Source organism: Lygodium microphyllum, chromosome 12 (genome assembly GCF_053477565.2).
Source record: "Lygodium microphyllum isolate KBCC chromosome 12, Lygodium_microphyllum_v1.1.10, whole genome shotgun sequence".
NCBI classification, from domain to species: Eukaryota; Viridiplantae; Streptophyta; class Polypodiopsida; order Schizaeales; family Lygodiaceae; genus Lygodium; species Lygodium microphyllum.
The window spans coordinates 19,169,351-19,183,919 of NC_141146.1; the positions used below are offsets into that span (position 1 = coordinate 19,169,351).

General features: G+C 41.5%; 1 protein-coding gene across 1 annotated transcript in view; it reads right to left on the minus strand.

Annotated features, from left to right (window-relative positions):
• LOC148027507 (uncharacterized) overlaps nucleotides 1-14,569 on the minus strand; it is a 110,200-nt gene that overhangs the window by 17,351 nt on the left and 78,280 nt on the right. The window contains exon 5 of the mRNA XM_087689239.1: nucleotides 4,381-4,423. Coding sequence (XP_087545365.1) covers nucleotides 4,381-4,423 — 43 coding nt within the window. The remainder of the gene's footprint in view (nucleotides 1-4,380; nucleotides 4,424-14,569) is intronic.

Consider the following 14,569-nt stretch of genomic DNA (forward strand, 5'->3'; position numbering starts at 1 on the left):
TGGTAGAATGCAAATTCCTATGCATAGTCACATTGCAATGGTCCAAAGCATGCAAACAAGAATGTTTTCTTATGCATTTGGTGTTCCTAGCATGTCAAGTGTACATGAGGGGCTAGTCAATTGCATGCAATGTTGCATATTGGTTAAGTTGGAATTTCAGCAATGTGAAATTATAAAGTATCACAATGCTTAAGGGAAAGAAAGGCCTACAAGCTATTGGAGGTTTCGAGGCAAATAAAGTTAGAGATAAAATTTCCATATGCTTCTTGGTGAAGCTTCAAGATGTATGCAAAATGGATAAAAGAGGACTTCGTAGACCATCCATCCTCAATTGTTGCAAACTTTACCAAGATGCCTTAACCTAGAGCCAACTTTAGTTCGGGCTCAGTCAAGTTCAGCAAACCAAGGGTTCCAAGCATTGCCTAATACTCAAGGGAAAGGTAGCACTTTCACTACACCAATTGTGGACAGCTCTCGTATATAGTGGATCTCAAATATATTCAACATGTATCCAAGGTACTATGCAGACAATATATCTAACATGAGGTCATGACTCACTGTACTAGTCACTATGAGATGTATGCCGATAAGTAAGAGTTTCACCCAGTCACTCAAACTATACCTTTGCATCAGTTTATAATCAGTTTGCTATGAGTTTTTACCTCATGTTTTAGACAAAAATTCTCATGAGTTTCAGCTCAGTCTTTGCTTAGTTGAGAACTATATATGGTCACTTTTGGGATTAGTTTTGCATCAATTTTTGTATCAATTACTATTCAATTTTTGCAATGAGTTTATGATCAATTTAGGGTCACATTTGCAACAGTTTGTGATCGATTCTCAAATCAGTAAATGATCAATTTATGATCAAATTATGCTTAGTTTTCAATGTTTTACAATTAATTCCATGGACAGCAACATGTTAGTTAATAGTTTCAGTCATGGTTTATGCTGAGAATATGCTTTGTTGTGGTTCTGAAGTCAGAACTGTTCAAAAACATGAGCTATGGATGCATCCAATGGGTTTCTAGCAACAGTTCCGAGCTAATTCTCAAAATTATCTGCTTGCAAGAAATTTTCAACAAGGTTTGGGGCATATGGCATAGTTGGACAACAGTGGCCAATCTTGGAAGGTATGTCACACAGGCACATTAAATTTGGAGATGCTTTAATCTTATTGATAACATTTAATTAAGTTCTTAATCAAATGTCTAAGGTTGTTTAGCACATGTGATGCACATGCCAATTATTTCATAGTAACAAGTTAAGGACCCCAAGAATGCAACGCGTGTGAAAGACAAAAGTTATAATAAGTTATGCCTAACAAGTACAAGTTGGTACTTGGTGTCAAATTTGGACCTAGACCAATTTATTGGCCGCTAATGTTAGTGGTGACATTAGAGATCATGTATTAATTAATTAGTTAATTAATACCATTCTAAGGGTCAATAACTGCTCATGGATACTTCGAAGACAAGTTTTCCTAGCCAATTTAATTATTGGCTAGTGAAATTAATTTTTTGAGCACTAAAAATCATTATTATATTGACTTTTAGAATTAATATTCTGAAAATTAATTTAATAAGCTGGATAATGGAATCAAAAGACTGTCAGTTTGGCAAAAATTACCCATGCAAGTGAAAAAAATGTATTTAGGGGCTGGTAGAAGTCTATTCCAGCCATTGAGAGATAAGGAGGCTAAAAGAGAGCAAGGAGAGGCTCTTGATACAATTTGCAGTCACCAGGGATCAGTTCTATAGCATGTGATAGCAATTTGAAGCCCTCTAGGAGTAGGTGACAGTAGCCCAAGGTCCTTCTAGTACAAGTGACAACATGCATGAGGGGGCAACAACCTTTCTAGTGGTCCTAAGTTATAGGTGATAGGTTCCATGGTTGTTTAAGCAAGATAGCAATAGCTTTTCGGTGTTTCTCACAATAAACTCTAAAATTTCTCTCTTTACAACATTCTCTCTTATCCCCCAACCCTCTCTCAAGTTATCTCAATATTTTCCACTAGTTTGAGGCATCAAAGAAAGAGATTTCAATCAATCTCTACTATAAACCCTAATTTACAGTAAAAATTAGGATTTTGACACCCGTCTTGGGATGCATGCTCAGAATTAAGGGCCTAGGATTTGAATTCCAACAGCTGAAATTAAGAAATTTGAAAGAAGATTCAAAACACCAATCAACAATGTCCAATTTGGAGCTGAATTTGTCTTTCAAGAAGCAAGGTGAAGGCTAATTCCCAAATAAACCAAGGGCCAAATTAGTTTGGAGTCTTATTGGTCAATTTTGATAGTAAGAGGCACTTAGATTAGTGGAGGAGGTCAAAGAATCTCTGTTGTTATCCATCCATTTACAATAAAAGTTAAAGGAATACTACGAGCAGTGCCAATTTTGGGGCCAACATGCTATCCGATGTACAAGATTGTATGGTAAATAATGGATTTCAGTTTTGAGAATTTGTTAATTTTTATAATTAGGTGCTTAATCAGCTTTCATCACCATCTTCAAGAAGGAAGATTGGTCTCATAAGCCAACTTTCAAGAAGGGAATGGGCAATCCAACAAAAAGCTATTATTGTTTTGCATGTGATATATACCATCTAACCATGGCAATAGAATATATAGTGAAAGTATTCTAATGATAACTCAAACCTCTTATATGTAGCATCAGTTTTCCAAAATCAACACCATGTAAGAACTCATGCATATGCTTTCTTTGTTGCTTCATGAAGTTAGCATATGCATCTACATGTGCATATGTTGTGTCTTGAGTCTTTGCCTCGATGTATATAAAACCTAAGACAAGGCTTCAACAAACATCCCTTAAGCATAAATGGCTTTTGATTACCTCTTACGTGCTGTTTCTGTAGCTTTCTTGCATCATTTCTGCATATATTGTTTGTGCTTCCAACGGTTGCTCGAACTTCATCAAAAAGGCTACCATGATTTGCTTCCATTTAATCACAAAAACTTCCTTCACTTGAGTAATCCACTCTCGGATCACCAATATACCAGCTTATATAGTTCAAAATACAACTTTACATGTGAATATAAATCTTCTCTCACCTATGTCAAAATGTATATATATGCATTTACATCCACCATTTTGCTTGCTCATGTGTTGGTTCTGCTATGATTGAAATAATAGTCCTTTCCAAGGCAAAGGCAAGTCATCAAGGTAAGCAAAGCACATGGGCATTCACATCTTGGCCCAAGTGTATGCTAACACCTATATTCTATACCTCTAAATGCAGGGCAAAATGTATACAACATCATGGAAGCTTTCAATATATTTGCTATGTCAGCAGCACTGGAATCACAGACTTATAGTTGCTTCCAACTAAGGAAAGAAGGAATGGAAAGTAAGTATGGCCAGATCAAATGACAGTTGATGAGCTCGTTGATCATTTGAGACACACGATTCCATGGAATGTATCCCGTAAAGAACAAATTGATTGGTTCATTCAAAACCTGCAGGTGAATCTTGAGTTCTGGAACTCTCCATTTGGCCAATATGTTTCACATTGGAATGGTCCAAACTGTAGTGATGGCTTACGTGCACTTCTACTCAACCTCATTCACATGGACTATAACTAAAATCCACTTTTCCTACAGTATTCATTGAGCAAAACCTATTATGTTAGTGCATTTGGCTGCTGGGACTATAGTTCGCACTTACTCTTTTGGTTGATGGTATGCAAAGTCTTCAGAGTTTATATGCTACAAGATCCATTCAGATTGGTTGATAGTACTTGCTGATTTCACATGGACTGGTATGCAAGATGCATAGGGCAGCTATGTGACATTGAAAAGTATCACTGGTGCATGTTGCTTAAGCGACTCCTGGCTGAAATTGAATCTTGTAGCACTTATCCCTGGGCACAGCATATCACCAAGTTAATCTTGATATGTAGACATTGATAGGCATGCTCTTACTTCAACAAGCATGTAAAGGCTTTAGGCTTGGGACACATAATATGCTTTCAAGGAGGTCAGGTAATTACTAATGCCTTTAGAGCCAGTGTCTCCACTTCATATGTGGCATAGATTACAGGATTGGACCATAATCACATGCCACTACCATCATCCTCAGACATTTTCAGACAAAGGATGTATAAAGATCCCTTCACAAATTGACATAAACTGAACATTGGTTTTACAGAAAGGTGTGTGTGAGAACATGTGGCACACGTGTGCAAACCAGCTGTAGTTTTATTGCAATCAATTTGTAAATATGTGCATAGATGTCTGTGCAATCATCATGTTCCTTCTAAGACACATGCACATCGAATACATATTTAGTAAGTGCTTACATGTAGATATACATGGAGGTAAGCTTCTTTGTTTGTGGATAAAAAGGAAGAAACAATACCAGAGTACAAATCAATACTGATGCAGCCCAGCTAATCTCTAACCTGCATGAAAGAGTTTGAACCATTCAGCTAGAAAGGATACGGCAAGTGTTTTAACTAATATCTAAATGTATGTTTAAGAAAGAAAGCATTTTAGATAGTAAACAGTCAAACAACAAAACATTTGCCAAGTACTTTATGCCATGTGCTGATTTTCCACTTAACATGCTTACAATTGAGATAAAACTAAGAAAGAATCCACCCCATAGATGTTTGATGTAGAAGTTTCAACAAATATAGAACCCAACAATCAAATGCTTGTGAGAGGCTATATAACAATCAAAATCCTTCTAAATAGATGCAACACAATTTCGACTGGCAGAATGTACAATACTAAACTCTTACTCCCTGCCTGCCCTGATCTCTCTCTCTCTCTCTCAATACATTAAGAACTGATCAGGAGGAACAAACAGAGGGTTGCACTCATGTTGAAAACGCAGGGGTAGTGCAGCAGTGACGGGCAGGTGCAGATCTGGAGAACAGTCTTCAGACTGTGCACAGGGTAAGGGCAGCACAGTCATGCCAAGCGCCCCGCTGGGCTGCAAGGCAAGCTTCAGGGTGGGCTGTGTGACCCACAGGCAGGCAGCATGACAGGCCTGCTGGCTCAGGCAAGGGCAAAGGACAGTACATGCAGATCAGAAACGAGCAGGGTTGTCATGAGCTAGCATGTAAGATTGAAGAGCCTGTCCATGTCAAACAGGTTCATGAGCACTTCACGTTGCACTTGTTTGATGCACACTGCACTCGGGGGTTGCCTCCTGATTTTTTCAAATACTTTCATGTCATGGGTTGGGTTTATGCATGTTTAGCACCATCTTTGAGACTAGTAGGGCATGAGGCCTGCTGCTGCAGCTATATGCAGTAAATCTTAGTTGCACGTGCACATGAGAGAGCAACTTTCATTGAGCTCGCATTGTTTCTTGCACACACGAAGGATGGGATTTTCAACACCAAATTAAGAACCTCTAGTTGAGTGGGTAATGTGGTTGGATAAGTTTGAGGGTCCTGAAGGATGCCGTCAATTGTGAGATGGGTTGTTTTTCTTGGTCAATATCTTGAGGACCATATTTTTAGAGTGATAGTGAGATTTTGGTTGGGTAGAGCAAAGATTGACATTTCTTCTTGATGAGTGTTGAAAGGTGAGGATAAGGATCTTAAGTAATCAAGGAACTGTGTTTGCATATTGCATGACGCAGGAGCACATGCAGATAGGATAGGCACAATTTTTGAGTGCATCCATATTTTCGTGTGAAGCAACCCTTGATTGTTTGCATAGCATGGATTTGATATTGCATGTCTTCTTTAAATCATATGGATGATTGGGTACGAAGTTCGGGGGCCTACTTGCTTGGCATTGAGTGGATGTCTTAGATTGCTAGATGGCAGAGACTGCTGAAAGAGAAACCAATGGACATGAGACCGAACTTGGCACAACCGATTGGGCTGACCACAGGAGGCACTGCATTAGTGGGGCAGTACAAGACTCAACTAAAGACGAGAAGTTTTAATATAGACAAAATAGGAGAGTTCGTGAAAATGCCACTCCCACAAGTGCCAAGTGATGGACAAAGATGCAAAGGCTGATTGCAACAAATGGTTTGGATGATGTGAAAGCCCTCATAAGAGATGAGATTGAAGCAATATGTATGCCAATGATTGACAAGGTGACAAGTCACATGAATGCAATGCATGAAACGTGGGGAAAGGAATTAAATGCTGAAATGGATGCAAACCTGAAAGCATGTATGAAAGTGTGGGGCAGCATGCAACAAAAAGTCATGAATGGCATAGATACAAAGCAAAAAGATTTTTTTGACAAATTGCAGGAGACATTCAAAAGGGAACTAAGTGCTGCTATAGATGCAAACACGAAATCATGCATTAATGGCTGGGATGATGCAAAATACAAAGAAATCAAGGCTGACCTGCAAGTTGATATGACAAATAACTTAAACAAAGTAAGTGACGCCTGGAAAGTAGATATGGATGCATTAAAATCTGATACAAATGCACGCATAGCAGCCAAGGATATGGAGATTGCTCAACTAAAAAGGCAGTTAGAGGCATGTAAGAAAGAATTAGTGACACACAAATCAATGATGGATGCACAAACAGCAATGCTGATTGCACCATAATCAAAGAAAGAGGTGGAAAGTTTAAAAAACAACATGCACACATGGGTGAATGTGGTAGAGGGAGCATAGAACAAAGCAGAAAATGTCAAGCATACAATCAAAGAAAATGCACAATGGATTGAGGTAGTCAAAAGAAACAAAGGGATGCCTTTGAACAAAGTAGAAATGTTGAACGCAACACTAGAAGAGGAAGCAAAAAGGAAGCTCCGTGCATTATGTGTTCATGTGGTGGGGTGGGTTGAAAAAGGAACCCCTTAAGAGGATACTAAAACACTTTGTGCTAAGATGGGTATGAATGAGACATGCATTATGGATGCCTCGGGAATGGGTGATCCCAGTGAAAAAAGAGATCTGATCCTCATGCTGAAATTTGAGGACATGGATAATAAGAGGGCCTTCCTCCAAAAAGAAAGCCTTGAAATATGAAAAGGTTTATCTCGATGAGAATCTAACACCCGCACAATTAAAGCATAGAAGGGCTAGCATGCCAACGGGAGGCACATAAAGAAGGCAAGTATGTTATGTATAGAGATGGTAGAGTAATCATAACAAAACGAAGGTCACAATGATGGTTCGCAGCCTATGAGACGTTAAGAATGTCCCTTTGGAATTTTAATGGTTCAATGAGACTCGATGCAGGTTATTTTGACAATACTTTCTATGGGATAGACATAGCTATGTATATAGAGAGACATCAATGTATAAGTTCTAGATTACCACATGTAGTGGGATACAAATGGGAGGATGTTTACACGCCTAGGCCTCGTCGGCCAGGGGGAACCAAAGGGTCAGTTGGGGTGGCTATTCTTTATCGTGAGAGCCTCCAAGACATGATTCATGTGGTGTCACGAGATGTGCAAGCTAGATATATCTGGGTAAGGCTAAGGATAGGGCGCCCGAGGGATCTATATGTTGCAGTATGTTACTTCCCACTTGCCTATTCAACATTTTCCCCTAAGGAGGGATCACCATTTGAAGTACTACATGAGGACATTATGAGGTATGCAAGCGTTGAGGACATACTACTGATGGGAGACTTTAATGCTTGAGCAATCAACCGTTCATGATATTGAACATTAGATATTCAAGGAGTTTGAACTAAGGCTGACAGGACGTCTCAAGATAAGGAGATGACAGCATATGGATCCCATTTGCTAGCATTAGAAAGTGTTCACAAATTAACTTTATTCAATGGCTTATCAAGATGGCTGGGAGCGAATGCTTTCACTTGTTGGAATAGCAAAAAGGGAGCCAGCATTGTGGACTATGCAATGAGCTCACTAGTGTTAATTCCAAAAATTAAGCATCTTGAGATATCTAACAAGCCGATCGGTCTAGCAACCGACCATGCAATCCTAAACCCTAACATGTGGTCAAATACAGAAAACATGCACACAGGTACACACATTTCCGCACTTTGAGTTTCTAGAGTAAACTTCGCATATCCGTAATGATCCAGTACCAAATGGCTTAAGCCAACTAGCACCACATGAACCACACCATGATATCACTACATCTCTAGCGAAGGTTTTACATACAACTATAGAGGCATTCCCATGTAAGATGGCCTCTACTACACCATGCAAATGCACTGCCCCTCAAAATGCTTGGTATGATGATGAGTGCAAACAGACTAGGACCTACCTACAAAGGGATGTTATACTAGGGACATGCATACACAAGCATGCACAAAATGTGTTTCATCATCTTGTGCGGAAAAAGAAGAGGTGTTATCTAGCCAAACTAGAGTCTAAGATGTATCAGCTCTTTTTGAGCAAGGACAGCAAGAAGGCATGGAGGCAATTTCATGGTAGACAACCCCCAATTCACTTGACATCACTACGGTATGGCATGAACATGCTATTGCACTGTATGATGTTCCATCACAAGAGCAGATTCCCTATCCATCAAACTCTAGGCCAACACAGTGTGGATTCTTTACGGAAAAAATAGTGAGGTATGCCATTTAGAGGTTAAAGAATGGGAGAGCACATGATCAAGATGGCCTTGTGGGAGAACGTTTTGCACATGCATGGTATGCATTGGCCCCTATCTTGTCAAATATCTTCAATAGAGTTGTATCTGAGGAGTTTCCAACAAGTTGGTGTGACCACATAATAGTGCCGATTTTTAAGAGTGGAAATCCAATGGTCGCTAACAACTACCGCACTGTTAAGCTTGGCCATATGCTAGCGAAGATATATGCCTCTATTATGGAGCATGAGTTGAGTTGGTGGGCTAAAACAAAGGGGATATGGTCTCCAGGATAAGCTGGCTTTTGCCAAGGATACAATACATTAGACCATATATTCACGCTAAGGACCTTGATTGAGGAGGAACGATCACGAAGGCAAAAAATCTATTGTTGTTTCATGGATTTCTGCAAAGCTTCTGATACGGTATCACGTGCAACACTAATGCAAAGGTTGTGAACCATTGGGATCCTAGAGGATATGCAATGGTGTATTTATACATTGTATGAGACAATGACACGTAGAGTACAAGTGCTTGGAGGCACAACAAACTCGGTATCTTGCACGGTTGATGTAAAGCAAGGCTGTCCACTCTTTCCTTTGCTATTTGGATTGTACATTGACCAAATTTCAAATTACATACAAAGATGGGGTGGTATGGGAGCTAGCTTGGCTGGGGTATTGAAACCAATTTTGTTATATGCTGACAATATTGTGCTCATCTCAAATTCACCTAAGGGGCTACACCGACATTTGGATGCATTGCATGAGTTTTGTGAAGAGAAAGGCCTCAAGGTTAATCTTGGAAAGACTAAAATTATGGTCTTTAACACCTCAGCAACTTGGGTGACCCACTTAGAGCATCACTATGTATGACAATAACTGTGTAGAAATGGTTACACAATATGTATACCTTGGGGTCACTTTCAAAGGGCGACAGTTTTCATAGAAGGAAACTTTAGAGGCTAGGCTTGTACGGGCATATGTAGCTTTGGGCACTCTAGAGCGACAGTGTACACACATACAGTTTCAAGAGCCTTGTACCAAATTGTGGCTCTTTGACACTTTACTGCCCATACTGCTCCCGCCATCGCGTCGCTGCTGCCCTCGTCTCCGTTCGAACTGCCGCCGCGCCAATCATCCCCTCCCCCCGCTTGCACCAGTTCCCCCCCCCCCCTAAATCAGTCCTCCTCCCTCCCGTTCGACAACCCTCCCCCCCCCCCCCCCCCATTCGACAGTCCTCCTCCCTCCCATTCTCCCCCATCCCCTTCGCCAATCCCCTGCTCCCCTTTCGCCAACCCTTCCCCCCACCTTGTGGCCGCCTGCTCGCCCTGCATCCGCCGCCTGCCCTGCGCCCCCCCCCCCCCCACCGCCCACCCTAGGCCTACCCCTGCCCACCCGTCCATGCTCCGCCTTTTCCCCCCAAGCCGCCCGTTGCCCTCTTCCCCCCCTCTTCGCCATGGACTCCCCTGAAACCTCCAGTTGCTCCCTCCCCCTGCAGCAACTCCCGCCCCCAACCCCCGATAGCACAGCAGCGTGATAAGCAGGTTCCCAATAGGGACGTGCAATGGAAACCTCTGGTCGGACGGCGGTGCATTCTGCGTGTGCCCCTCAGTCAAACACCTTGCGCATCATCCTCTCTGAGGAACAGCTCTTGGCCGTCCGGGCCACAGAGCTGGAATTGAAAGAAATAGCGGTCTTTGATCAGGTTGTAGAACACTCCCCATCGAGAGCCCAGCTGTGGGATTGGCTCCACCCCACGCTTCACATTGGCACAGTGCAGATCGTGGAGGCAGTCCTCATGGGCCGAGGGATCTTCATGGTTCAACTCACCTCTGTGGATGCAGCTTGTGAGTTAGTGAAAAGCTCGCCCTATGCCTCTACGAAGGGGGTCATCTACATGGTTCCCTGGTATAGCGGCTTCACAATGGAGACATTTGTGCTCCACAACATATTTCTCAAACACCCAATCACCTTACTATTCCCCGGACCAGCGGTAGAGTACCGCCAATTAGTGGAGGACTTTGGACGCCTCTTCATCATACTTCTTCCTACCTCCTTCGCGAATGCAGTGACAACTGCAGGAGTCCCAAAGGTACGAGTGGTCGTAAAAGACACAAAGAATATACCAAAGTTCCTAGAGATTGAGACAGGAGGTCACTCCTTTAGGCAGCAAGTCATTTGTGGTCAACCAGCGCAGTGCCTGCACTGCCACAACTTTGGGCATCATGCAGCAAACTAAATGTGCTTCAGAGCCAAGGCGACTCTGGTGACACGCCCGCAGGTGGACACTAATGGCTTCACACATGTCCAAAGACGACAGAGAAGGAGACAGCAAGGGGACCACAGCCAACTCCTCAGATGCAGACTCGACAACAGGAAGCATGAGGGCGAGCGACGCCCCCTTGGCAAAGCACTCTGCAGCCCCCCCCCCCCCCCAACCTTGCAGGACCGCAGTCCCCCATAGCCATCACCCGCACCACAGACTACCTCACTTGAGATCCCATAGTCCCCACATCCCCCCCCCCCCCCAACCTCCGAGGCTCCCCCCACTTACCCTGGTCCACAACCCCCCACCACTAGATCCTCTTCCCCCCCACCACCTCCCCTCCCGAGCACCCCCCCTAATCCACACCCGGTTCAGGTGATCCCCCCCAGACCCACCCCTCCTTCTCCCATAGGAGGTGACGAACCACACACGCCTATATCCTCCTCGCACCAGCAGTTTTTCCCCTCCCACACAGCCTGTCAGATGACCCAGAAGAAGACGATGAAGCCAGAAGAAAACAATCCCAACCAGTGAGCACGAGTGATTCCTTTCACCTCCCAGCCTTGTCTAGTATGTTGCTGGCCAAACCATCGTGATCCGATTGCCAGCCGTCAAACCTTGGTGAGTCCTACTATTCTTGGACTCTCTTTATTTCTAGGCTCCCCTTAACCCCGTTCGGGCGCCCAAGAGCCCGGACGGTCATCCTCGTGCTTGTTCCCCTTGATTTACCTTAATGTCACATTAAATGTCACTTTAATGTCACATTCAATGTTTGTGACCTTAATGTCACATTAAATATCACTTTAATGTCACATTTCCTTCCCCTTAAGAATCGGTTTCGTCCTCGAAAACGATACTTGGAAGGTCTAACTGTAAATCGGGAAACCTTTTCTTTAAAGTACTTACTCGCTCCCATGTTGAGCTTTCTTCTGAACAATCTTTCCACTTAACCAAACATTCTTGATAAATAGTATTCCTCGTTCGTCTATTACGAACATTTAATATTCTTTTTGGTTCATGTGGATTAGATTGGTCATTGAATAGCTCCTCAATGTCATCATTTAAGATTAGATTATCCAAATCACCCAACTTTTTTCTTAATTTACTTACATGAAAAACTGGATGTATTTTACTACCAGCAGGTAGTTGGAGCTTGTAAGCCAATTCCCGAATAACGAATGGGTTGTACCTGGAGCAGCCTTGGTGAAAGCTTTGGACATTGTCTCTTTTTCATAGTTTTAGTTTGTTCAGGCACCTTAAGATAGACCAATTCTCCTTCTTTAAAGGAGATGTCTCTTCGGAGAGGATCTACATATGCTCTAGTTCGATTTTGAGCCTTTTTAATATTTTCTTGAGCAAATTTTAACATACTATTCATATCCTCCAAAAAGTCTTTAGCTACCTGAACCTTTTCCTTATGCAGTCCTACTGCAAAAGGAGCTCTGGGCTGAAACCCATACATTAACATAAATGGACTATATCCAGTGGAAGAGTGCTTGGCACTGTTATATGCAAACTCTGCTATCGGTAGATACTCTTCCCAATTAGTTTGCCTTTTACTTACATATGCCCTAAGCATATCTTCAAGAATTTGGTTAACCCTTTCAGTTTGCCCATCTGTTTGCGGATGATCCGCCGTACTCATGCTAAGTTTAGTATCCAATTTCCTAAATACCGCACGCCAAAATTGGCTATCAAATTTTCTATCCCGATCAGAAACTATATTTGCCGAAAGGCCATACAATTGGTATATGTTCTCTATGAACAATCTAGCCAATTCTGGTGTTTCAACATCAGTTGAAGTTGGAACGAACCTAGCCATTTTGGTTAACCTATCCACAATTACCCACACAGAGTCGTGCCCCCTCTGTATTCTAGGTAAAGCAACAATAAAGTCCATGGAGATGCTCTCCCATTTTCCCGAAGGAATCCCTAGTGGATGGAGAAGTCCTCCCATTTTTAATCTTTCAGCTTTATTAACCTGGCATTTATTACATTTGACCACATAGTCAAGCACGTCCTTATTCATTCCAGACCAATAGAACTGCCTTTTAATAAGACTATAAGTCTTATTAACTCCTGGATGTCCCGCGCTAGGGGTATCATGACACTCAAAGAGTATCTGGCGCCTTATTTCTGTATCTTTCGAGACACATACCCTACCCTTGTAGAGTAAATAACCATTATCAATAGTAAAATTCTTCCACTTGAATTGAGTTTGAGCAACCCCTGATGCTCCATTCCCTTGTTGAACATCCTCAGATATTCCTTCCTCAGTAGAAGCACTTTCATTTGGATCCCCATTTTTTATTGCTTCCCATATGTTGGAATATGCCGGATCAACCTGGCATTTCTTTTTTAAAGATTCAAGCAAGTTGGAAGTGAACTAAGTAAAACTCAATTCATTAATGATGGGCATTCTGCTGAGTGCATCAGCTACTATATTATACTTTCATTTTCTATATCTTATCTCATAGTCGAACTCTTGGAGGAGTTCGGCCCATCTGGCTTTACGCCCGTGTAAATCCGGTTGATCATTAAGCCACTTAATGCTTTCATGATCCAATAAAATCAAAAGTTTGGCACCATACAGATAGTGCCTCCATTTCTTCATTGCATGTACTATTGCATACAGCTCCCTCTCATAAACAGAATAATTCTGTTTTGCACGGTCTAATTTCTTGCTTTCAAAAGCAACTGGTCGACCTTCTTGTAATAAGACCGCACCTATCACCTTATCACTAGCATCAGCTTCAACCACAAACGGTTTATTGGGATCCACAATTAATAATACTGGAGCTGTAGCAATAGCTACCTTAAGTTTTTGAAAACTTTCATTTTGGTCTATTCCCCAATTAAAACTTTTTCCTTTCCCTTTAAGTTGGTCTGTCATTGGAACAGCTATTTTGGCATAATCTCGAATGAATCTACGATAAAATCTAGATAAACCTAGGAAGATATACAGCTCTTCCAGGTTCCTTGGAGATGGCCATTCAATAATTGCCCTTACTTTTTTTGGATCCATGTTGATTCCCTCTTTCGAAATTATATGCCCTAGATATTTAACCTCTTGTGCAAAGAATTCACATTTAGTTTTCTTCGCAAAAAGGAAATCTGTTCTTAACAGTTGGAATACTAATTGTAAGTGTTCCAAATGTTCTTCTCTTGATTTACTAAAGATCAAGATATCATCCAAGAAGACTACTACAAAATGTCCTAGATAGAGCCGTAAAACACTATTCATCAGCTTCATAAAGGTAGCTAGTGCATTAGTGAGGCCAAAAGGCATCACCAAAAAATCATAATGCCCGTATCTAGTACAAAATGCTGTCTTGGGAACATCTTGTGTCTTAATTCTTACTTGGTGATAACCTGATCTTAAATCTATCTTTATGAAGAATTTTGCCCCTTGCAATTGATCAAAAAGATCTTCCATTCTGGACATAGGAAATTTATTCTTCACCGTTATTTTATTAAGTGCTCTATAGTCAATACAAAGTCGCATAGAACCATCTTTTTTCTTTACCAATAAAATTGGTGAAGCCCAAGGTGAATTACTGGGTTATATAAACCCTTTATGAAGGTAAACCTTAATTTGTCTTTCAACTTCTTGATGCTGTGTTTCACTTAACCTATACGGTGGTTTAGAAATAGGGTGTGTATCCTTATTTATGTCAATTGGGTGATTTATATCACCCCTATCTGGTGGAAGGCCACTTGGAAAATCAGAAGAAAACACATCTTTAAAATCATCTAACAAACTACTTAATTC